At 35.5% G+C, this 27614-nt stretch overlaps 1 protein-coding gene across 1 annotated transcript in view; it reads right to left on the reverse strand.

The window, feature by feature from the left end:
• Window positions 1–275: 275 nt before the first annotated feature.
• Window positions 276–27614, reverse strand: part of LOC133526535 (neuropeptide CCHamide-1 receptor) — a 300559-nt gene continuing 273220 nt past the window's right edge. Inside the window, exons 6-9 of the mRNA XM_061863212.1 lie at window positions 14490–14593; window positions 11975–12112; window positions 7001–7114; window positions 276–1517 (exon numbers count right to left, since the gene is read on the reverse strand). Of these exons, the coding sequence (XP_061719196.1) occupies window positions 1457–1517; window positions 7001–7114; window positions 11975–12112; window positions 14490–14593 (417 nt within the window). The 3' untranslated portion in view covers window positions 276–1456. The remainder of the gene's footprint in view (window positions 1518–7000; window positions 7115–11974; window positions 12113–14489; window positions 14594–27614) is intronic.

The following is a 27614-nucleotide window of genomic DNA, read 5'->3' on the forward strand; positions in this document are numbered from 1 at the left end:
CATAAAACTTTATCTTAACGAATACAAAAAGCAAAGGAGGTTGGAAGTGCTTTGTCGCACGCCCCAAACCACAAAGTGGGAATAACTAGTTATACTTTCTGTTTCTAATATCGACACGTTTTTAGATAAATGATTTTCTTTTCGTCATGAATCGTATTTACTTTGAAATTAATTTCTTCATATAAATGTTTTATTTTTCTTAATAATATACTACGAATTGAAAAGTTGGAATATTACGAAAACTTAGAAATTTAAATGTAGAAAAGCAATGAGGATACTTCGCCTGCTAATTGTTTAATTAACCTATTATAAAAGAGCCATTAGCAATAACATTCATAGGTACAAATAATATTTCGACCATATATAAGAAGGTATTTAAAGGGTATAGTTGTCACGATTACAAATAGCATCAGCACATACAAACAGTTATATACATTAATATAATATATCTAGAAATTGTAACTTGTTAACTCTTACAACTTGAGTCAACAAGCAAGCACATATTACATATATTTACAATCTGTACAACTGGATAACAAAATATGGAGTACTCTCAAGTAACAGTAGAAGTTGTGTGAATTAATTTTCCGAGCGGACCTTCGGACTCTTTTAGCGATCCAGTTGGTTTACATTTGTTCCTTGTGAATAATAAGACCAAAGAAAATTAGAATAAGTTGTAATTTCGTAAGATACAGCCATATGTTCCTGATACTTGCTTTAAACACTACTACACTAACACTATTTTGATTAGGAATCAAAATCGGGTTTCAATATTCCAAAACATGACTATTGTTCATATTATTATAGGACACAAGGAAAGATAAAATAAAAAGTCTCGGAAACTGAAAAAAGGATGTCCAGTGTTCTTGGATTTAAAAAAGCCGAGACTCTAGTCTGACATTTATCTGGACCTCCTAAAAGCATGTCGCTATTTCCCATAAAGTTTTAAGTCATAATGCATTGTTTTTTCGTTAGCCATTATTAAATTTTTCTCAGGAACGCGTAACTTTTCAGAATTATCACAAAACAAACCTAACCTAACCTATCTATAGGGTAACCTAAGGAAATTCCTGAAAAGTTAACGGATTCAGAGTTATGACTAATGATAATATGACTATCATTACATTATGACTTTCAATAATTATGCCAAACAAAGGGATCCGTATAAAAGCTTTCGGTACTGTTTTTCGCATCGACATAAGTTGGTTAGCTATGTAGTGAATTCCAGGATTTTCAGAAAAAATACTGGGATAGTGCCAGACATTTATCTGGATCTCCTATAATCCGCAGGCATATAAAAGCTCTCGGTACTGCTTTTCGCATCCACATTAGTCTCCATGTGCGTCCCGTTTTCGTTCTCGCAACATTTAGGGAAAGGCGCGAGACTGTCGCTCTTGAAGTAGTTCTTGAACTCGTTCCTGACGTTGTTGTTGGCCGGGGGCCGGCCGGTCCTTCCTCAGAGCTTCGAGGACCCGTTGCTGATAAGGCGGATGCTGCTGTCGCGGTTAACGCTGGTCCTGGGATGAAAACTTTACATTACTATAAAGAAAATATTTAAAAGGTCTCCTAGCTTAGGTAGTGAGAACTCTGCCTACGGAACAGAAGATTCTAGGTTCGAATCGGATCCATTTGTTTGTCATAATTATTGAAAGTCATAATGTAATGATTGTCAGATTATCATTAGTCATAATTCTGAAACCGTTAACTTTTCAGGAATTTCGGTAGGTTATCCTATAGATAACCAAGATAGGTTTGTTCTATGGCATTCCTGAAAAGTTACGCGTTTCTGATAATAACCAAATTATGACTAATAAAATGCGGACAAACACATTACATTACATTATGACTAAAAACTTTATGGGAAACAATAAGGACCCGGTTGGAATACTTCGAGGTATTTATTTGTGTGTTTATCATGAATATTTGTTCCTGAGTTATGGATGTTATCTATGTATCTAAGTATGTATCTATCTATTTAAGTATGTATATATAATATGGTCGCCTACTATCCACAGTACAAACATTCCTTAGTTTCGGGTTAGGTTGAACTGTGTAAGATATAGTTATAAAGTGGGAAAGTAAGGTACTGAATAGTTTGTAAGTAGTCTGTCTGATTTCTAAATTTGTGGGCCGCTTACTACATTTTGCTAATATTTAACGAACCTAATTTTCGTAGTCAAATGTGTACCAGACACAGTAACAATGAAATTATGTTTATATAATGTCGTAACTAATTAATGAATTAAATGAAATAATATGAAAATTGGAACGGGGCAAATGAATGACAATATTATTCTCATATAATTTGAATCAAATCTTGCAAAACATCATCTATAGGTACGCCTGGTATAGACAGATGAACGTTATGTTGGATATTCTGTCTTTCTTTCTATTAACGATAACAAATAAAATAAATAAATACCATAATAAGGTTAAGAAAACTACGAGTATAAGGATAATATTACCTGACATAATAGAAAAAAAATCCACAGAAAATGGCATTGTTTTGACGTAAAATGATTAAGTTTGTTATAATGTGTAAATAGTTCTTATGTAAATAATTCGGCATTAACAGATCTTTCTGCGAAAATAACTTCTATCACATTTAATGGCGGATAAAATTATTTAAATAAACATCTCACGTTTTGTTCATCGTACTCCAGAAGATCGAAATTCATTCCCATTCCTATTCAATGCCACAACACTGCAAAATTGAGTAAATGGGAATAAAATGCAAGGCAATGCAGGGCACATGCAGGTATACAATACAATGCTGCAATTTTCAATTTAGTCTTCAACTCAATTTTCCACTCAATTTCGTTAACGGTCTATAGGTATGTGGTGGAATCCATTTGAATGCATTGCCTTAGATCCTATTTCTACCGTAAGAGAATGCAAAGTGAAGAAGGCAACGAGTATTGCGAGCCCATTGGTTACTATTTACTGTATAAGTCATGTCATTCACGAAGACGCGCGCCTTGTTCGTATTGTCATATTATTAAAGGTTTGATTTGACGTATCTGCGCGCCATCATGGATGACACAAACTATACGTGGCTATAAACGATAAATAAGATCTTTTTAAATTTATTTAGCTTAAGATTTACTTGTCCTTTTGGTTTTATTTAAAAATGTTTTGAGATGGAAATAAGTTTCTTTGCCTTTTTAGGGTACCGTAGCCAAATGGCAAAAAACGGAACCCTTATAGATTCGTCATGTCCGTCTGTCTGTCCGATTATTTATACTTATATGCAAAAATACAAATGAATCTTTCTTTTGACAATTGTCTACAATTAACTTTGTAAGAAAGTAACGTAAAACTTATGGACCAAAAATGTATCAGACTATTTACATGTCTGTATAATAATAATATAACGAGTATTTAGGTATGTACATACATGTATGTACTTATAAATAGTTGTTTAGGTGAAGGTGAGAAAAGCTTTGAAAGGATACTTCGTGTGGTCTACTAGTTATGACGCGCAGATTGTCAAATCTAACCTCTAATAACATGACAATAAAACTCAAGCGTCGTCGCGAATGACACGATCTATAATTTAGTAAATGCTTTGTCGTTCTCGTTTTGTATCAAATTCTTATATAGCCAGATATCCCTAGTTACATTTCAAGACGGCAGATGGGTATGTAGTCAAAATGTAGAAGTACAATTTACTAATCACGGACCAGGCACTAAGATATAAAATGATCGGAATGAAATGGAATGATTTAAATTTAAAATGAAATAAAAGAAATGATAAATGTCATGAACATTTTTTATTACTCTTAATAATACCTGGTATCTGGCTCGCAATTATTATATTATGTACATTTTTGACAAAAGTACCTAACAAAATCAGTATCAGTAATACAGTTGCAGTTGACACCCAACCGACTGCGCCATGTAAAATATGTATTGTGCCGGAGGAATAAATAACACACGTACGCTGGTTGTAAGACTCAATCTTTATTCATTTATCCACACATATGAACAGACATAGAAGTTTTTGTGGCACAAAAGAGTGTTTGAGAAATTGAAACATTGACAAATCTGTTATCGATAAGTCAGACATAGATTAATAATTAAAAGATCTAACTTCTACTTGCTGTAAATTACCGAGAAATTTCAAAACTGGAAATCAATTCCATCAATACATACTTTATTTTTATGACATATAGCCCAAAACACGTATTAGTACTTAATAATTAACGTAAACTATAGTATACAGTGCCAAAAATGATAGAAAACTACCAATATACAAACAAGATATCGAACGTGTTTTGTATTCCGCGATAGCTATCTTTTAATACAATGTTAAAAAAATATCTATAACGTCAGGATAACATCGATACCAGGCGTGTAGATATTTCATTTTGTCAATCACTTTATTTTGCCATAAACACTTCTATGTCTGCATACGAAAGTATATATGACATTCAAATGACACCTTAACCTAGGCGATGCGATTTTTATTAACACTTCTGAAAGGGTTAGTCTAGCTATTAAATCCTGTCGCACCCAAAATATCACTAAATCTGCCTTCTCTCCCTAGATTATTATGTTTTCGTTGAAATGGTTAATCTAATTCAAACTTTTCAAATTAATATTCTGAAGCATCGACTTAAGCTTACAGTTTATTGGCCCTGGGTCTCTATTGTTCCCAAACTTAAAAAGAGGTTGATTCAAATGTAACAATTTGGTTATGATCTTGTTTTGATACGACTGATTGGTCCGCGCGCTCTTCATACCCTTTCAAAATTAAGTCATAAAAGGAAAAATTCAAAATTTGTCAGTGAAATTTGAATCTACTGTGTAAGAAACAGAGTTGATTTTGTTTTACACTAATTCAACTTTCACGATTTTTACACAATATTAACGGGACTTAATCGCGTAGGTTTTTTAACTTTTAAATTTATCTTCATTTTTTATACTACGTCGGTGGCAAACAAGCATACGGCCCCGCCTGATGGTAAGCAGTCTCCGTAGACTATGTACGCCTGTAACTCCAGACTCGCGTCTTCATCATACATTTATCCTCATAAATTTAAAACTTAATACGTGATTAAGTCCCGTTTATATTGATTTTGTTTTGTTTGAAAGTTTAACGAAAAAAACAAATGCAACTGTTCCTATTGAAAATGATTTAAATTTCATCGAACTTTATATAAGTTCTATATGACCGTGAGTGACAGAAGGATAGAGTTGTATCATTAGGCATTTCAATCGCACGTATTAGTTGCAAGGCCAGTGTCATAACAATATCAAAACTATAATAAATTGTAAAATTAGAATGGGCCTCCCAGGTTCTCTTTTGTTTCCAATTTAAACGTCTTTGCGAAATAGAGGCTTTAATCCGCTTTAGTGTCTGACTTTAATTTCATGATCTGCAAAGTTAAACCGCCTAACTATTTACATTGATTAAATATGTAATTTAAACTAAAAATAACTTGATTGTTTTGAGTCTTTTGGTGTTTTTGTTCAAAGAAGTTCAATAATAGAGTAACAACGAACAAGTTTTAAAGAGAGTGTGAAATAAATTAATGATTATTTGAACATTGTGGGTCGAACAATTCGGAACGTTGCAGACTCAACATACAATGACTGTTTGTGTCACTGAAAATATTATACCATGGTTTTATTTCGGACCATTTTATTGAGTGTACAATGTACTGGCCAAAGTAGGTTATAGTCATTCTCATTATTCGAGCGTTTCAATTGCCTTACATTCGTGAATATATATTTTTATGGTATTTTTGGACACATCATCAGTATCTTATACTAAGTCTATAGTATGAATTATTTGAGATGATTTTTTCTCCTTAAACCCTAACCTGTTAAACATAAGGCAGTTTTTTTCTTTTGTGCACCGCGGTGTCTACCTAATTTCTGATTAGAGATAAAGATCAAGCCCGTTTAAAAGGCAATTTTAGAGTTCTATTTATAAGACTTATATGGTTCATTCAGCATTCGAAGATAGCACGTTTGGGTAATGTAGTATGACGGGTAAGAATATTCGAAGGTAACAAAAAGCTGTTAGTTAAATTTGAGCCATATGTCTAGAACGGTAGAATTGCCTTTTAAAGAAATGAAATATTCAGTAGCCATCGCGGTAAACAAAAGAAACAATGCCTTATAAAAATAAAATAAATAAAAAATAAAATAAAATTTATTTCGTGAAAAAACACGTGGGTATACAATTGTTGAGCCCTCCTAGTAGGTATGAAGACACGTGTGTCAGGAGAACTCGCTCTTCCTGTTATGGTAAGTACATTTTGTTTTTTATATTTTATATTTTTTATATTTTATATTCGTGCTCTTCTGTGTTTTACATTGACAGTTTTAAAAGGTAGATTTTTATGGAGTCTTAAAACTACGGGCTGTGATATACAGTTTGCGCATACTAAAGAGTTGACAGTCGTTGTAAAGCTCAGAAGTAGAATATCGATATGGCTTAAATAGCATCGTTTTAAGCAGGCACCTCTGCCCCCTCTCTACTTCAAGATGATACTTCTCTCAACTGACATTATGTGTGACAGCTTAGGGTTTGAGGCGAAAATATCATCTCAGATAATTCATACTATATATTCCAAATAAACTCCCAAGTAAATAATAGACTAGGTACTTCATTTTACACGATTCATGGTTAAGTTTGTTATGGTTTAAGGTATTTGCAAGTACTTGTACTCGCAAGCAAGCCAAGCGTCATAAGCACGACATGTTCTCCACATTACACCTGCCTGGCTTACGGTCATGTATACTTTAGGGTCACCCCACAGCGTCTTTTAAGTGTCGGCGTCTAGTTAGCGCTATGGAAAATGGCGTCGCTGCGCAGTTGCGCCGACGCTGCGTTGAGTAGTAACTATAGAGCCTAGACGCCGACGCTTGGGAGACGCAAGTGTGTAGTGGCCCTTACACAGCCATGAAAAACGTTGTCTCCCTACCTGACACTGCTTGCAGTCCGTAATAGACCAATAATGGATGGTAATATTACTTAAATACTTACGTTCTTGGCACCATGCTGATGTTGGTCTTTCTGCTGGAGGTCAGTCTCCGGGACGTGGACAGAGACATGGAGCCCCTAGTGCCTCGGGCGGAGCCACCACGGCACAACAAATATCTAGAAAAAATAATATTTCATGTAATATATATTCAAGGTATCCAACTTTTATTTTTATTTTTTGGATTTCAGCAGGATATAATAAAAGGAACGTATTTTAATTAAACTATTGTAGAATAATTAAAATTCGTCGTTAATCGAATATTCAACTTTTTTTGCTCAAATGAGTTTCCAATCGACAACCTTCAGTTACACTGTCACTAGTGCTTAGCCAATATGCCAATTGTTAACGCTCCGTAGCATAGCGTAGTCATCTCTCTCTATCACTCTTCCATATTAGTGTGACAGTGACAGTTGCGTTTCGTTCGCTATGGAGCGTCAACGATTGGCACGTTCGCTTGGTACCCAGGATATTTATTCCCTTAAGATGCAGTAGGTTCAACTAGCAGAGTTTTTTAAATAGCGTAGCGCTTTTTGAATCGCAATACGGTTGCTAACAACTTAATTAGCAATCTTGAGGCCTTTCGGCCAACACACATACCCATGATACGACGCCACAACGTGAGACGACGTCATATCGTGAACAGTATGTGTGTTGGCCATACCTCTAGTATCTTCATCGATTTGCAAGTTTTGCAATCCGATATCTTGACATTTGCTCGATAGAAAAAAATTACGAACATAGGTCTAAAACGCATCCAAAAAATTTGTAAGAATTTTTGCAGAAAAGTCAAAAATGTGGAAATTGCTTCTAAAACTTTAGATATAAAAATATTATATCCGCGATTCCGGGCACGCACAGCCGTCTCGCTCACGCTTACTCTCAGTAAGAGTAAGAGAAGAACCTAAACCCTTACGGGGCCTTAAGCAGATAACTTTTTCAAACACTCCTTTTTATACTGCCAACGCCTCCTGAGTACCTATTCGCGAGGATCGCAGCAATGCTCACCTCATACTTAACCTCGTAAGGCCCAAGGTCCTACCTATAGGACTTATTCAGTTCGATGAAATTTAAATCATATTCAATTGGAACAGAGTTGCATTTGGTTAGTTTCATTCAATTTTCAAACAAAATAAAATCAACTGTATTCCCTGCACTATAGGTTCAAATTCTAGTGGCAAATTTAGGATTTTTCATTTCTATGGCTGGGCCTTAGGAGGCTAACTCAAATTTCCTGAAAAAAAAAAAAACACTTTTCTAAGAATTCGTCAGTAGTAATGGTGCTCAATACTAAACGTATTTTCCTGCTCAATACTAACTAATAAAAAAATCGAATAGCAATAAAATCTTTGTATAATATCTAGGAAACTATAGTCGGTGACACAGTTCAGGTACGTTTACGTAAATTGTTTTTTTTTTTTTTTTTAATTAACGCATGTTAATTGTAAGATATAATGTTTTGAAAAGAAGTATCCCGCCGAGTTTCTTGCCGGTTCCATATACCCTTCTTCAATTAAGGAGAAATTTAAATTTTCTCGGGTAGAAGTGTAGGGTAAGAGGCGGTGTAGCTTTATTTGGCGTTCAAAAGCGCGCTGTATACCTACTCGTACTTGAAAATTAATGTTCTTTATCTTTATTATATTAAGTACAAGCGTCTTATAAACGAAAACATGTTTACGTAGGAAATATACCCACTTATTATATTAGAATGTCTTTACTTTACACGATACTGAGGTTGGCTATAAACAAATTAAGACGACAAAGAAAATATCTGATATCAATAGTATTTTTTTGATATTATATTCTTGTTTTGACGAATATTAGTGGCTCTGAGATAACAACCATAAGATACCTAATAAAGAAAATCGTATCAAGCCTTGATTTACTTTGACATGACGCTTTTTTTCTGGGACGCTTAGGGTCGTACGAATTAACTTGATGTATTAATAAAAACCGGCGAAGTGCGAGTCGGACTCGCACAGGAAGGGTTCCGTACCATTATCTATAAAAACGCTCACCCATCCAAATACTGACCCCGCCCGACGTTGCTTAACTTCGGTGATTGGATGAGAACCTCGAGATTGGAATGAAATATTTATGTTATTCTGTTTTTAGTATTTGTTGTTATAGCGGCAACAGAAATACATACCTACTCTGTAGAAATTTCAAGTGGCTAACTATCACGGTTCATGAGATACAGCCTGGTGACAGACGGACGGACGGATGGACGGACAGCGGAGTCTCAGTAATAGGGTCCCGTTTGACCCTTTGGGTACGGAACCCTAAAAAAAGAAAAATATAATAAGTATTCTATGACATCTAATTCTAATTTGACTCGATCTACTTCTCAGTTATTAAAAAATGCGGGGGTGTCGTGAACACTCTATTGGAACGAAGTATTACTATTGATAAATGTATTATATAATGGATTAACAAATACATAAAAAAAACTTATTTGACATAATATTACTTATCGAATCTACTCGCAAAATTTCACAACTCGTTTCAGAACTGCGACTTACAGGCAGGGAGAACAACCAAACATAAGAAAACATTTTTGTACAAGCTGAAACTTATACGCTTATATATCGCTTAGTCAATCAAAGATATATATAAATATATCTTTGAAATTCAAGTAGAAAACAAAAAGTAAAATCTGCATACACTTCCGGAGGTCGAACCCGGATCGTCGCTGTTACAAAGCGGTTGTTTGCCACCTGCGCCACTATAATATCTACGAGAGTCGGTGAAATTAGGCTATTTATTCACGAGAAATAATGTAAATAAGAAAGGGTCAGGTTTTCGTGACGGAAAAACTTACACTTTTTTTGGCCTAGCATCCGCCAACCGCCCGATAAGGAACTTCGTTCCAAAAACCATACTTTATGTACTGTCAACAAATGCTTGCGTAATAATACTAATAATGTTGTGTATCGTATGTGGCATCTAAGCATAGTCATATTGATATTTTTAACTCCAGATTTGCCATCTTTCGGAAACAAGTTATGGAAGTTCTTTGCCATCAATGACCATTACGTTAGGTTTGTATTAATCTTACAGGTGTGTTTCAATCTCCCTTTGTTCTTGCTTTATTTTCTTTATTCAAATTGTTTTGTGTCTAAAAATTATTTTATTGAGTAATTAAGTGTAGTTAGTATAGTTATAGTTTTCGCTCTTTAATGTTTAATGTGTATTGCATGCTGCACATATATGCTTTGGATGGCATTCCCAACCAAAACCTAAAATTAAAATAATTATTTCAAGTAATAAATGTTATCTGTTTTGTGTGCCTAAAAAATAAAAGATTCAGAGATAACATAAAAAAATGCATTTAAAAATGTGTTACAGTTATAATATATAATCTTATTTTGGTATGACCTTAAAGATCGCTCACGCCGTTTGGTGCAAGCGAAATGAAGTGAAAGTGAGCACGCCAATCACGAATACGATCGTCAAGGTCGTGTTAGAAATAGTTCAAAACAATAACGGAAATAGGAACGAAGACTCGTCCAGTGTTTGTGTAAATAATATTGATTGCTTCATTGGCATATAGGTAAATAAAATAGCAAGTTTTATAAACTTTATGAGGTTTAACATGATTAGCACGAGGAATACGACCCATGTTACAAGTAGGTACTCCATACATATACATAATAAAATGGTGACACATCTAACATATTACCCAGCCAGGACATAGTCACCTTAGTAAAAATAGACTAGGAGTCCATTTATTATGTCCTTGGACTGATGGCGAAATATCGTGTCATAATGTTAGTACCTTCAGACTTGACGAACGCAAAACACCTTGTTTACGTCGCCTGAAACAGACATAAGGTTTTGTTTCCGAGAGTAATGGGCACTTTACCATGTACGATATTTGCAATTGTCATACTTTGCCAACGCGCTTGTATCAACCATCAACCTGAAACTACAAGGGAAACAACTCTCTAACATTTCCATCCTTAGGGCTCAATTCCCATGACACACGTCTAACATTAACATCTATCAGATTTGCAAAGTGCTCTCTAGCCGGAGTGAAAATCTTATGTAAAGAGGAACAGATTCCATCAAAGTCCTTGTGCAAAAGTAAACCTCATATTGAACGACATACGTGACATAATAGTTCGAGCTGTCATCCTGGAAGATTGACGGGCTTATAAGTTGTACAGACATTTACTCGCATGGGTGTGTCAGGACAAATTAGGTAATAAGAAACCTCTTACTTCTAATAACAGATGTCGTTAATTGGTATGAGAGCGCGAGTGTACGTTTACATTACACACACATTTAAAGAAAGAATACGAATTGGTAGTGCCTACATTAGGAAGATAAATAATCATTTATTCTGTTCCTAAGTAGGCTTTAATAACCTTCATAAATTATGAATTATGTAGCTCTAAGAAATATGCGTCTAAGTGCCTTGAATCGAAATGAGGCGTTTTGTTTTAATTATCGGGAAAACTTTCCTGTATAGTGTCAAGTAATTTACTAGGTACTTTGTTGGCTTTTTTATCCTAGACATTATTTAAGAAGAGCACTTAAAGATGATGTATTAGTGATTTATTGGGATATTCTTTTTGCTACACATAGTATAAATATATGTATATTGATACGCAACGTGAGCCATTTTGACAGTGAGACTTATGCATACATATAAAGAAGAACTAAAGACGTACCTGTTGAAGTACTTCCTGAAGATACTTCAACTTCAACTTCGACATTTATTCAGCAAATAGGCCATAAGGGCACTTTTACACGTCAACATGGAATTTAGATACAAGCAAAAACAAGTACATCAACAATTAAGTATAAAATACAATTCATTGAATTGAATACCACTGGTGCAGTAAAGGACAATGGGGTTGACGCAGCTGTTGAAGAACAACCGATGGCAAATACTTCTCTAATAGTCATTGAAATCCTCTCGGAATGCGAGGCAATTGATAGACAAGTTGATTACAAGAATTATAGTGGCGTACCTGTTGAAGTGCTTCCTGAAAATGCCACTGGTGCAGTAGAGGGCGATGGGGTTGACGCAGCTGTTGAGGAAGGAGAAGCAGAAGCCGATGATACGCAGTGCGTGCCACCACCCGTTGTAGTCCTCCTGAGCTGTTGGGCTGTGGATGAAAAACGGATGAATACACCAAATACAACGATAAACTCCTCTTACTTGCTAACGGATTAGCACTATGATCTAAAATATGACTTAAGTATAATCGCATATCTACTCGTATTAATATTTGTTTAGACTGTATTAGCAAAGATTGTACTTAAAACTTTGACAACTTCTTCTCATCGATGAAGTCCCAGGTATAACAGCCGAGTTCAAGATTATCTTGTGCAAGCCAACGTTCCGAATATAGGCGTGTAAATTCAAAACAATTACAATTTACACGCCTCTAAGATACTGACAATAATGTCGTCAGCTTGTAATAGGTAAACATTTTATTTTGGTAACAATGATGATGGCATGAATAACAATGTACATAATGAATATAAACCGAAGTATTACTATAACTAGCTTAAATCTAAAATAGGCCATTGAGGCATGTACCAAGTATACTGACGGCATTTCCTCGTTGTATTGCAACCACTCTTCGGTCCCCAGTTACGTCAACCAGACGCTTCGCGATTTTTGCAAAAAACTTGTGCACCCTGAGACCCCATGGACCTAGTTTCAACGGCAAATGGTACCATGATACTCTCGATAGTACAAAATGATACTCTCTACCGTGGCTGTTATATTTATTACATATTAAAATTACAGCGCTTTCCGCCGCTCCGCCCGCTTGTACATTAATCCGTTGGAGATGGGACGGTGCCAGTGTGTCTACGCAGGAAGTATCCCACACTAACATCCGCCTCCAGCTCCAAGGAACTAAGGACACCCCTTGTAATTGTAAAAGATGTATGTGAACTCAAACGTACCACAACAAATTCAAACTAGCAGTGCGGAAGAAGCCAACTTATTTACGGCTGATATGATAGCAGCTTATTGTTCCGAAACTTCTCGAATTTTAACTTTTCAACTCGTAACAGTAAAACTAATATTGACGTAGGTCAAAAAGTTACTGGCGTCCGACATTAAAATTTTGGGCTGAACTAAAACGTACTTTCAGTGAAGATTGAATAAAAGGGATAACTGAATTTGACAAAATGTTTATTCAATCTAAATAATCGCTATTGTTCCTTTTAGAAACTGTTAACGAAATAACTAAATCATTCATCGGAATCAGCCTATTGAAAGCGTCCTTTCAGGGGTTGTATAAATACTATATAATCGTCTAAAGAGTTAGAACTGACAGTATTAATGAAGTTTCATTGTTATAGGTAATCTTCCACTTAATAGATGGTTGAAATAACTTTTGTATTTAGTACCTAATAATAGGATTGCTAAGAATTTGTAGCCTTTCTAGAATACACCTATCAGTGAACATTGAATTTTGATATGGTTCAATTTTAGTATTTCTATCAGAATATTATAATGTTTGAAATCAGAGGCAATTTCTTTAGTTAATTTATATAGAAAATGAACTCGCTTTGAGCCATATTCAGGTTCGTAATTTGATGTCAATATCAGTGGCATCAAACTTTACAAATCGAAATCAATTTTATATCATTGGCAGTCTTCCCGTTAGAACCACCGTTTTACTAAAATCAATAAAAAATTTTTTTACATTATATTAAAACAACTGTCTAAAAAATGTTCGATATTGAAGTGCATAAAAGTAAGACTTCACTATCAAATAAGTACGTTTTAAATAATAGTTGCACACTCTATGCTAATGGGACATTGCTTTTTTACATACCGATCACATATAAGTTGATATTGCCAGAGGCCTAGGGGAGGGGCAGAGGGGCGTACAACATTTCCATCTTTACCACTTAGATGGTTGCAGTCCGCAACTGTGCGTTTCTCCAGAAACTTCCTGCCTCGCACAGCTAAATTGTGGAATGAACTGTCGCTCGCGGTATTTTCGGACCAATACGACCTTCAAACCTTCAAGAAAAGAGCGTACTCCCATTATAAAAGACAGGCAATGCACTTACCTCTGGTGTTCCAGGTATCCATGGGCAATGGTAATCGTCTGCTCCTTTGCCTCCTATCGGCCCGATTCGAAGAATGAGATACGATAACGATAAGTTCTGGTTTAGATAAGTTCTCATTTAGATATCGTTTATATGTTGTATAATTGAAAGAAACAGCTCGATTCGGGCAACCAGTATCACTTTGACGTTAGAAATATCGTAGATAGATCTTATTGGGATCACAGCGGAATCGAAATAAACGTCAATTTTGACATGTCGTTTAGTTATCGGTCTTTCCAAGATCTTAAACGTGTCTTCATCATTCTTCGAATCGGGCCGTATATCATAAAAAAACAGCACGAAAGCGCTGTCGCTTCTTCTTCTTTCTTGTGCTGACTGACTGTATGTATGTGCAATTTTCCTTCTGGCTCGCATCTCAAAAACGCCTAGTTTGGGTAAACTTACCAGTAATAAAACCACATCATGAAAACGTGCGAGGGTAGGAAGCAGGCGGCGAATACCAGCACGAAAGCGAGGACTGTCAGTGCGACTTTCCTCCGGGCTCGCATCTGAAAAGAAATATTATTATAAGTCTAAGTAGGTAATATGGGTAAGTATAGTAGTAGGTATTGTAGGCTACTACAATGCACGTGCAGCATACAATTCGAAGTGTGGTCTTGATCGTTCAATAAATTAACTCTGTCCATCAACAATAAATGTCGTTTAAGCTATTTTTTTACTAAGCTAAACTAAACATATTTAAATTAAAGGAATAATGGAAAAATTCACCGCATTGAGCAAGATTTGAACTTGCGACCTTTTGGAATTCACTCACTCTTAATTAAGTTACCGAAGCTTACCTAACAGAAGCGTGAAGAATCTTTGCAATCCATTAATGTGTTTAAACAAGCCAAGGACTCACGTACTAACTTTATTAGTCGTTAAAATCCGTCACTTCGCGTGAACAGGGGGCCTACCGCGACAACCGAATTTCGCAAATTGCGGGGATCTTTCTCTTTTACTTTCACTAAGACGTAATTAGAGTGACAGAGAAAAATGCCCGCAATTAACGAACTTCGATTTTCGCGATTGTAACCCTGAACTTTACTTAAGAGTTAAGACTGCGTCGACCCTCCAGTGGCGCCCTCATCAGGGGGATTGAGTTTTCTAATAAACCAATTAATTTATGTGTATATATTTCTTTTTATAATGTACGATTCCCAACGACCGGCTGGAGTCAAGCCGTCTTGGAGCGCATTTTCAATGTACCTAAATACATTATGTATGGCAGAAGCTATGGAGTTCGTCCGCTCCGCGAGGAGCCGACCGGCTCGCGGACGTACAAATGTGTAATGTGCTCTGACTCCACCGGTTCAGTGGGCATCTTACATTAATATTGTCGCCCTACTGATTCCTCAACTTTTGGGCTGTGTACATGTTGTTGTCCTAAAGCACCCCAGAGGTGCAAAGGGCCTTCACAAGCTCGCGCCACGCCTTTCTATCTTCAGCTCGTCTTCTGGCCTCGCTCCAGCTCAATCTCGTATGTGCTGTGTACATACTTAGTCTTATTTTGCTTATTAATCGCTTTATCAACTAAACTGTAAAGATGAGGGCGCCACTGGACGATCGAAGCAGTCTTACTATGCTATAAGTTTTTATCCGATTTTTTTAAACAGTATGTAACTGGACGTAAAGCAATTACTAAAACCCGTTACTGTTTAGGTCATACTGAACAACTAAAATTTGACTGTTTCATATATTTTGCTGGTCTGCTGTTGAAATTTCCTAGTCTATTTTTTTTTCGCGATTTCGGGATTGGTCGCACAGTAAAAGTTCACCTCAACACTGACAGGTTTGAGTAATTGCTTTACGTTCAGTTACATACTTACAGTATAATACCTATAGCAGTAAAACAGATACTAGTTATAAGTACTCTTATTTTTGCTGGGTTTAAGGCGCCTACACTTAATTTATATTTGCACAAGTTTTATATATATGTCTAAGCAGTGAAATCGTAAACAAAATTTATATAAACTTCAACACAAAAAAAAACTAGGCCGTAAATTCACAGCATACCCACATTTTACATATTTGACTGACTGTGCAAAAAATTACTATGTTTCAAGTTACGTGGATTACGGTTTATCAAGATACGTTGTTCTTTTCTAATCAAGTAATCAGGGCTAATGGATTTGTAGAAAACAATGGTACACTACACAGCAATACAAATGGCTCAGTTCGTATCGGAATTTCTATAAGGTAAATGCGACGAAACCCGTCTGCGAGAAACTCCGTACCTACACGAGCGCGTTTTTTAAACAACAGTACACTATTGTCGACTTTATTGATAAGCAGCGATTGCTTTAAGTTCTAGCAGTCAAAAGCGTCTAGTGCTCAGTAGCGAACGCCTAAAAATATAGGCTCGTGTACGGATTTTCTCGTAGACGGATTTGGCCGCATTGACCTTGCAAAGTGACTCATTTTCATTGCGCTCAAGTGTAAAATACTCACAATGTACGCCCAGACCTGAGGCAATACATACGTAACACATTAGCAAAATGGGAAGCGATAGATAAGTTCGCGGAGGCCATTCGCTTTATTGTCTAAGTTTTCGGTTAGTTGGTTTCGGCTTCGAATGTCAGTTTTAAGGGTTTTGTATTCCAATAAGGAGGCCAATTCCAACTTACTTGTGACATAAAAATGATATCCCGATGATAACCCGTGTATTAAGGTGGTTAAAAAAAAAATCTTATACCTTTTATATATTTTTCTGTGATCTCGGAAACGGCTCTAACGATTTCGCTGAAATTTGGTATATGGGGGTTTTTGGAGGTATACAATCGATCTAGATTAGTCTTATGTTTGGGAAAACGCGTGTTTTCGAGTTTTCATGCGTTTTTCTTTCGACGCAGAATATGGTCGCTAATTTCGTGTTGCCGGCCACTGTCCGTCTGGTCATGCCCTCCCATCTCGAACTAGTTATAATTATTTCTAAATCGATATCATAGATGGCGCCAAATGTCACAATCAGCCATTAAAAAATTCTTATCCTACATATTAAGACATATTTAACGTGCCATAAATTAAAAACACTATAAATGAAATGTAAACATTAATAACAACACGAATTCAATACATTAATTTACAAAAATTGATACCACAATTATATTGCGATTTGCGAGTTTTGCGACTGACTACGTTATGGGCAACAGCGCACGACGGATATAGCTGTCGAAGTAATATTGAATATCGTCACTAGATGGAGCCACCACGATTCTAGTACGTTTTACGCATGAATCGAGTATTCAACTGGATCAGCCATGAGCGGTGGAGGGAAATGACCGAACGGGATAGTCTTATTTATCTTTCAGTAGGAGTAGCAAAGAAAGCGTTATTATTGTTTGTCCTTGTCACATAATGTTGAAATGTGAGGACATTTTTTTATTCCCACCGTGAATTTAGTATAGTTTGTGGTACCTACACATAACCCGACCAATTTATAGATTATGTTGTCAGGGATCTTAAGGCCCTGCATCGAAAAATAACGGGATCTTTGAAGCATGGCAGGGGCTAGCCCCGGAAACAAACAGACGTGATTTTCGGATATATGTATCTTGACTATATGATAAGAGATATGATACTAGTCGAAACAAAAAGGCTTAAAATTTTCTCGATAGAATATAAATCCAAAGTTACATCTACATTTTTAGTGTTTACCTCAGTGCAACTAGAAAACACATCTTCATCCAGCATAATCCACTTTAAAGTAAAGGTTTTCATCTCGTCTTAAACATCATTCAACTAAATATTAACTAATTATCTTATACAAACGGATTTATTCTCGTTTTTGATTTTATGAATTCAACAGAAAACGCCCATTTTACGCAGTTCGACTTCTCTTTTTGTCATGCGTCAAAGTCATATATGCGTCCTTTATGCCAGTAATGTTAGATGGCCGTGGTGCCTCAAAGAGGTAAGACCTATGTCAAATCGCGCAGCGCTTCAAATTACGTAAAATCGACATATCCAATAAACGTTGAGTCGTAGCTCTATTAACTAGTAACGGAATCCGAGGTCTACTACGAATGGAGCTATCTTTACAGGCCTATACGTTACGCATGTGTGCGTGTTTGCTTAGCTACGTCAAAGTCAAATACTCTTTGAACAATTACAACGGGTAAGGAAGTTTCGACAGCATCTGTAATGTATCGGTAGCTGTGTGGTCGTGTAGACACCAAAGAAAAAATGCGAGACATCTATAGACCGATCGAATCTAATCGTAACTTTTTGTTTTCTTTTTTTGTTACTATATAATATCTTTATTGCTTATTTTCTATTTTATTGTAAAAGTAAATCTTGTCTGTCTTATACAGAAATAAAGTTATTCTTTTAAATATGTGTATTAAAAACATATTTTAATGACACGAATTATTTTATTTTATTCATACCAATTTTTCTATAGCCTAGGTAATCTTTATGTAAAACAAATATACTTATTATATAAAAAAAAAACGAAAAAAATCAACATGTTTATTAGAAAAAAAAAACTCGTTTGCACGGGCCGGGGTTTGAACCAGCGACCTCTGATTTGTAATCCGCATGCCTTAAGAACAATTCACATAATTTATTTAACAGGATACTGTCAAAACGTCAATGACTAATATGACTTTTCAGCAAAGAGTAAAGTAACCATTTATGTAAGTAAAAGGGGTAGATATGTGACGTTAATAGTTGACAAAACTAAAATCTGGTCCAACACCCATTCATTTGCAAATACTACACACCATTATAATGTACATGTGCACAACGAGCAACAAGGATAACCAAATATAGTTAACAGTGCTGCGCAAGCGAGACCCCTATATTTTGCGTATTCCTCAAGGTGCAACAGAGAAAAACTAATAACATTATACAAATGTGTAGGCGAGACGTACATACTTCTTACATTGTCGTCTTAAAGTGATATTAAGTCATTTCGATTTAAAAAAAATATCAATGATTTGATATTACCTAATCTTAGACCGTCTCTCTCAAGCAAATATCTGAGCGAGCGAGTTACACTGAGATTAATATCAAATTATTGACTATCATATTTTTAAAGCATGAAATTGACCCTCGTTTTTTACTTCTGAAACCCTGGTCGACTATTCACTATGTTCAACTAACGTGTCGCCTCGAGAAAACCAGTATAACGATATGATCTCAGTTGATAGGGATCTCGAGGTTTCAGGGTTTCACTTCTGGCGGTTTTTCGGAAAAGACAGGTACGCTTGACAAGAGACAATATTGTAATCACTGGTAATTCGTAGTTACTCCTGGTATTTATATATTCCAATCGTTCGCCGAGCGCACGACTCAAGAGAACCAATATAAAAGTGTGAACCTTGTTTATTCATAGCTACGATACGTATACGGATTCACTTATATTGGACAAGTTGTAAGACTTGTAAGTAATGGGAATAAGCGCCTTCAACGTCGGTCTTTATTAGGTAGTGTCAGGAAACAAATATTTATATAATATATACGAAATTAAAATAAATAGGCACTTTATTTATTTTATGGAAAACAATTTTTTTTTCGCTATATAATATATAATAGTTTTCATTTTTTTAACGTTCATACTCATTTTAAGTTAAAAAAAAATTGCAAATGTTATATTTTTTTAAATCATTCCCTATCGAAGGCGAAATTAGCAATGTCCCACTTTTCTCGATTTGAGACGGCAGCGTGCCCTTACATTAGAATGTTCAATTTAAAGTATTCGTTCTGATTTTCATCGTTTTCATTTTCATCACCTTAGTTGCTCTACAAAGAGTACAAATTAAAACAAATAGTCAAACGGTAAATACGTAGTTAGGGAGTTTCGTTCTGTTCATCGTCAGCAGTTCCACTACACTAATTGCCAGTTTTTGGATGAAAATAACATACACAAAAACTACAAAAATCACTATATTTGTACCTATAAGATTTTAGGTGTTCCCTCAATTCTTCATGGATTCCATCATCAGAACTTTGAACCCGGAACGGGACCATCGGCTTCATAGGCAGGGTCACTGCCCACTAGGCCAGACCAGTCGTCATACATTTTACTTGACAAATAGAGATGATTATTATTTATTTCTTTTGTTTATGATAAAAGGAAGTAAATAAATAGGTTAAATTTGATTGATTTAATATCTGTTCTAAATATTTTTTACACAGTTTTCAACATACATAAATACATCTTAAAACTACACTATAACTCGCATATTAAAATTGTAAATCCAAGCTCTGGTTAAAAATGTTGTCCATAGTTTTCCTATTGTTGTACAAGTACTATTTAGTAATTTTTGATGGACTATTCCCGATATTTGGGTTTCAAGTTAATGCAAGATATAAGATATTGTTTTAAAAATACTATCAGAAAAACTGGATTTTTGGTTAACAACCGGTTATTCGTATATTAAAATAAAAACCGGTTACATTCTATAGTTTCAAGGAATAGGAGCACATGATTTAAAAAGTTGCATATTTATAAAAAAATTGCTGACTCTACAATGCATGAAGCGGGCATGCCTACTTGACACTCGGATAAACGTGTTTCTCACATGGGTAATGCATTATTTAGCTGTCGCGCTCACTCAATAACAAGAAAATTTTAAATATTATTTAGAAAAAATTATGTTTTCAAATGTTATAACAGTACTTACGAATGAAAAGTGATACCGTGAGCTTTGTTTTTGTGCTTGGAGCTATTGAAGCACTGGAAAAAGGCGCAACACGGCATTCTTTGGCAATATTTTATCGAATTTGATGACAATGTTGACACTTCAGCGTCACCCGTATGACTAATTCAATATAGGTCCCGGAACCTATATTTTGTGGCTCACGATCGAGCGCCTGGTACCTCATCTACCCCTATTACGTACATCAACGAAAGTAACTATGCTTTTCAGTTTGATTTTACTTGACAAGGAGCAATAAGAAAAACGTACCGAATCGTCCCTTTCTTAAAATTGCCATTCAAAGAGAGAGATGGGCATTGTGATAAGAGAGGTATGGGCATTGTGAATTTCATCACGCTTTGTGTGGTAGGGCACAGCCAGTACAGAAAACCGCAGCCAAATAAAACTAGACCCTACTCATAGTGTTGTGTTCCTGCCGGTGAGTAAGGTTGCCAGAGCTCAACGAAGGGGGGGGGGGGGGGGGGGCGAGTTTAGGGTCGGCAACGCGCATGTAACTCCTCTAGGCGTACATAGGCTACGGAGACTGCTTACCATCAGGCGGGCCGTATGCTTGTTTGCCACCGACGTAGTATAAAAAAAAAAAGAAAATTCAGCTCGTGTGTGGTGCTATCTATAGTTTTTTTATATGGGTACGCTGACAGCTGTCGTTTCAATACGATTTTGCGAGATTTGGCGTTTTTAGGTTAATAATTATATAGAGATAACACCTGTCACACTACCCATCGAGTTTGAAAAATACTATAAATGTTAACATATACAGGCTTACCATCAGGCGGGCCGTATGCTTGTTTGCCACCGACGTAGTATAAAAAAAAAGAAAATTCAGCTCGTGTATGGTGCTATCTATAGTTTTTTTATATGGGTACGCTGACAGCTGTCGTTTCAATACGATTTTGCGAGATTTGGCGTTTTTAGGTTAATAATTATATAGAGATAACACCTGTCACCCTACCCATCGAGTTTGAAAAATACTATAAATGTTAACATATACAGGATGGTTTTTGATAATGTATATCTTAGAACTTACACTGTTTTTAATTTTTTTTTTCAGATTTTAAAATTATACTTTTTTACCTTAATAATATATCTTAGTCTTGACAAAGACGATTAAAGTTTTATACTTAGCAAAATCGCTTACTAACAATGTCTTTCCTGTAAGTTTAGGCAACTGCTATAGCAGATACCACCATTTAACAGCAGTATCAGTTCATTACACTTGGTTCGGTGCTTCAACCTCTTGTCTAACTGTCTGATAATTAAAGTAGTTCCTAATAGACGGCGTTGTGCAATTTTGGATATCCCGATCAAACTTTTCATTTCAGAGGAACGCGATTTTGTGTTGATAATGTTAGTCAATACTTTATTTGTCCATGCTCTTGAAACCATTAGCCAACCAATTAGCTTATGGCGGGCATTGAAGGGTCGTTCTTTGAGATCAGATTATTAAATATAATTTCAATATAAGCCCATCAATCGAATAGGCATACATTTTGGTCAATTTCTTACCTATCAGGGGAATAATAAAATCGATAAAAAGAATGTAAAAGCGACGAGGGAATGAAAAAAACCGATAAGGGAATGACAAGGAATGACATAATGACAATGAATTTCGGAACAATTACTTCCAAAATAATACACTGAATCATAGAACGCTCTTAGCAACTTAATGTTATTTTTAAGATCTATAGAACGAAGTACCAAACGTTGATTTTAGTTGAAACCCCAGTCCAAAGGCATTGAATGAGAACCAGGGGAAAATAAATAAGTATGTCTTTGATCGACTGTTATGATTACGATAATTTTTACTTAATCCATGAAAGTAAATAATCATTTACTTGACATATGATTTTACATTGTACATGCCCATGAAGAATACATTTTATATCAAAACACACGGGAATGAAAATCACAGTGAACCAAAGCCACGGGAACGATATTATGAAATCGTTTATTTCAGGTGAAAGACCCATAATTACATCACAAACAAACGAAAATACAATACAAATTAACTTAAATTAAAAACAGTCAAAATAACAATCATAAATACATACGTCAATTTTGTGTTACCTGTAAGAATAGCATATATTTTTAAGAAAATAAGTAAACTAAATATCAATATCCTTAGTAATTTACCTCTAGTTTTATGTCAACCTAATATCCTAAGAGCGTTTATTAGAAACATATTAAGAAGTTCTAAATGTCACGGAACGTGTAGTGTGACTTCCTCGGATTTTATGATATTTTATTTTTCTTTGAAAGTGTTTTTGGAAGAATTTTATATCAAATGTTAACACTTACACCTATTCCACAATACGGTTTAAAAATTGTATGGATATATAACGACTTTATAACAATTTTAATAACATACATCTTGTGATCAGTTTTCGTGTCACCGCCGCGCGTGGTAACATAAACATGCAGTACTCGGTAGAAAGTTACCTTTACGTCTGGCAGCCTTTTTAACGCTTTTTTTTAGAACAGCAATACTGTGTTGGTGTCAGATTTGCAAATGGCTGAAGGGAGAAATGTTGTCGAAAATTATTTTTTTGTGTTAATTAAAAAAAAAGGTCAACCTTAACGCGTCACCGCCATGTTTGAGTTTTTAAAAGTCAGTGCTCATTTCACGTTATTGTTTGTAACATAAGATATACCTAATACATTCGAGATTGAGCTAATTATTTAATATTTGCAAAGTCAAAGGTAATTTTTAGGTAATACCGAACATGTTTCAAATTGTCACGACAGTGGCCTCAAAATTCTCTCCCCGCCACGGACTATTGAATCCACGTTCGTGTCATATAGATACGTGGTCGTGACATTCTCAATTCGTTGGATTAATTTAGAGGCATATTCACTCTTTAGAAATGGATTTTATTAGCTACGTTCATTTGTTATTATTGCCCAACTGCCGAAGCAGAAAAATGGTTTCCGCGTGTATGTGGATGTATGATGTGTATCCGATTCTTTGTCACGCTCTACAGCGTTAGTTTGACGAATTTCAACGTATGAGCTGTCATTCGATGTGTCGTAGTCATGGGAGTAACTTAGGCTATATTAAAAATATTGTATAATTCAAAATAGTGGAGTTGGCCGCCAAAATGCCGAAACGTCACGGCTGAGGGACACTTTGTGACAACCGTGATTATGTACTCATTTTATTTACCTTTCCTGAGGGTATTAAGCTTGACCATATGCATCAAAAAATGCTTTTTATACGTAACAATATGTGAAAAATATTTTTCTGGACACAATTTAAGAATCACCCTGATTGTTTGAGTAATTGTTTAAAAGTTTCACTTTTTTTGTAGTTTTCGTTGTTACCATATACTTACTTTTTTCTTTTTTATATGTAGGTGACAACTGTGATTCACTATCATCCGAAAAATTGGTCGTCGGAAAACGGCACCCTGTATTTCCTGCCTCAACAATATATTACTAAATAAAATATGATAACTAACAATGTAAGATACCGAATTTAAAAAGATAGGTAGTGTTATACCTACAATTATCTATACTATTGACATCTTCCAAAAATCAACAATAAAAATTGGCTATATTGTAGTCTCAGATTTATTACAATTTACAACAATATATTTTTTTATTTTCTAGTAGCAAGTAATAACGCCATCTTTTTTATTTTCTAAGAATTAAGTTTCTGGCCGACCGCGTATAATCGTAGTTAACTTTTGTAACGCTAGATGGAGCTTTCACCTTCACGTGCGCCGCGGACTCCGCGAAGCGCTTCCATGTGTGCGTGCTAGCGGGGAGTGAGGAAGCTATCGGGCGTGGCATACGAACCGGTATTCACGGCTTTAGTAGGCCCTTAAAATCTCGCTCGCGCCAATGCAGGACAGTACGAGCGAAAAGCGCGACTAACATCATTTAGATATCATTTTTATATCACAATGTAAGTTGTAATAAAACAAAAATACAAAATGATTGAAAAAAAAGTTTAAATTTACACCAGATCAGAAAATAAATTTAAAATTATATAAAAATGCCTACAATTAAACCGAACTAAATTAACCTACACTTATCCTAATAACCCTCCCTGCATCTTACCTGGCTCAAAGGTCCCCATAGTGCCTGCAGCATTTCCCCGCTAAACCGCTATGGAGACCTGTTGGACCAAGTACGACCCAGAGCGAGGATCACTTCCTCTCCCTCGCAAACGGGAGGAATTGTTGAGGTTTGGAGGAGATGCCTATTCATCAGTTACATATTTATTTTATAGATATAGCCCATGCTTTTCACAAAAAGGCATTTGGCTCATTTACGTAATAAACTGTATTCAAAACATCTTCCATTCAGGAATTTAAAGTGCCTACCTAAACATTATCCAACTCCTATTTAGAAAACAAATAGAATCGCGTATAACTCACTCAGTCTACATTTTAAAAGTTGCGTTGAAAAGTGTAAATCTAAGAACTCAGACAGTGTATAATGGGTACTAAAATATATTATTATCGCGGGCGAACAATATTTCGAGGCCGATTGTTACAAAAATATATATAAGGTTTTGATTATATTTTGAGTCGTGTCATCTATCTATTTATTTATTTATTTAAACTTTATTGCACATAAAATTATAAGTACAAATACCTATTTAATGTGGCTGAGCAACCCAAAGAGGGTCTTGGCTTCCGAAAATAAGTACTAATGGCGGACTTAATGCCATTCACTGGGCCAAAAAGACACGTTTGTTAGGTGCAGGCTTTATAATAGAGAAATTAAAACGATATCCATCATCTCACCTGCAGTAATATGTGCGAGCGAGAGGCCTTATAACGACGCAAGTGACAATCGTTGGTAGAAAATGTAAATAAAAAGTAAAATAATCTATAAAAAATGATCGCGTGACTTTTCGTAGTGTGTCATCCCGATATATTTGTCTTTTATATTGGTGTTTGTCGACGAACGATTGTAATCTTGACTAGGCCCTCTGATTGCATTTCGTGGGGACCAATGAGCGGCTCACGCTGATTGGTACAGTCACCATCAGATATTTCGGAACGCGCGTTCAGATATTTTTGAGCACTTCGGCCGCTCCGATATATCTGATGGCGACTGTACAGCTGCGCACGCTGACTCAAGGTCGCATCAAAATGAGAAGAAAACGATACAACAGAATTGGCCTCTGTGTTTTCTGAAAGTTGAGTTAACGTATTTCGGTACTCAAAAATAAACGTGACTGGAAAGAGCTTATGAACATAATAAGTAAAAAAAGATCAAACAGGGTAAAAGTTTCTGAATGTTTTAGGGCTAATTTGACGACCGGTTTGGCCTAGTGGGTAGTGACTGCCTGCCTACGAAGCGGATGGTCCCGGGTTCAAATCCTGGTAAGGTCATTTATTCGTGTGATGAGCATGGATACTTGTTCTTGAGTCATGGGTGTTTTCTATGTATTTAAGTATTTATATATTGTATATATCGTTGTCTAAGTACCCTCAACACAAGCCTTATTGAGCTTACTGTGGGACTAATGTCCTATAATATAATATATTTTATTAGGGCTCCTGACTGTTGAAGTTTACGGTTGATTAATTTCGGGCAGTAATATGTAAAAACAGGGTTTTTAGGGTTCCGTAGCCAAATAGCAAAAAACGGAACCCTTATAGATTCGTCATGTCCGTCTGTCTGTCCGTTTATGTCACAGCCACTTTTTTTCGAAACTATAAGAGCTTTACTGTTCAATCTTGGTAAGTATATGTATTCTATGAACCGCATTAAGATTTTTACACAAAAATAGAAAAAAAAAACAATAAATTTTGGGGGTTCGCCATATTTAGAACTGAAACTTTTTTGGAGAAATAAATTCTTAAACCATAACTCAAAAAAACTTTTTTCATAAAAAACCCATACGTGTGGGGTATCTATGGATAGGTCTTCAAAAATTATATTTAGGTTTCTAATAAAAAAAAATTCTAAACTGAATAGTTTGCGCGAGAGACACTTCCAAAGTGAAAAATGTGTGTCCCCCCCTGTAACTTCTAAAATAACAGAATGAAAAATCTAAAACAAATATATGATATACATTACCATGCAAACTTCCACCGAAAATTGGTTTGAACGAGATCTAGTAAGTAGTTTTTTTAATACGTCATAAATGGTACGGAACCCTTCATGGGCGAGTCCGACTCGCACTTGGCCGCTTTTTTTCTCCAGCTTTAGAAGACTAATTTAAGTCGAAAAGTTTTAAGATTTAACTCGATAGTCTTTTACCATATATTCTGCCCCATTTATTAGGCGTGGAATAACCACTTTAAGTTATATTAGAAAATTAGTTCGAGTACTTTCAAATAAAAGTTGAAGACTGATTGGTAGTTATTTGCTTTATACATGCCTACCCTGTATAAAATATTTCTCGGCATAATATCCACTTATGAATCAGCTTGTGTTCATTAATACATAATTATTACTTTATGGACCAACTACGAATTCACAAACTAAAAAGTTAGTATGTAAACGCTTAATTGTACGATCACTCGATCAGCTGCAAAAGTGCATGACGACTTATTCAATGAATTCATTCACAATTTCTCCGTGCAATTTTGCAGCTCATTTTACATAAGATATGTTGGTTCAAAATATCTAAAATATAAAATCTTTCTTCCACTACTATGGTGTCTCTCGTGTCCGTCTGCTTCGCTCTTCTGGCAATCTATCTCTGTCTATCTATAGGTACCATCTCACCGAACTGGTTACATGTCCGATTCTTTCTCTATTCAGGCAGCTCGCCTTTTGAATAGTCTCCCTGTCAAAAAAAGACAGTGTCCGAACAGGTTTGCTTTAAAAAATCCTTAAGTGAGCCCTTTGCTGGCAGTACTGGAAAATCTTAGTGTTTCTGCTTTGTGAGTCATCTGAT

Source organism: Cydia pomonella, chromosome 16 (assembly GCF_033807575.1).
Source record: "Cydia pomonella isolate Wapato2018A chromosome 16, ilCydPomo1, whole genome shotgun sequence".
Taxonomy (NCBI): Eukaryota; Metazoa; Arthropoda; class Insecta; order Lepidoptera; family Tortricidae; genus Cydia; species Cydia pomonella.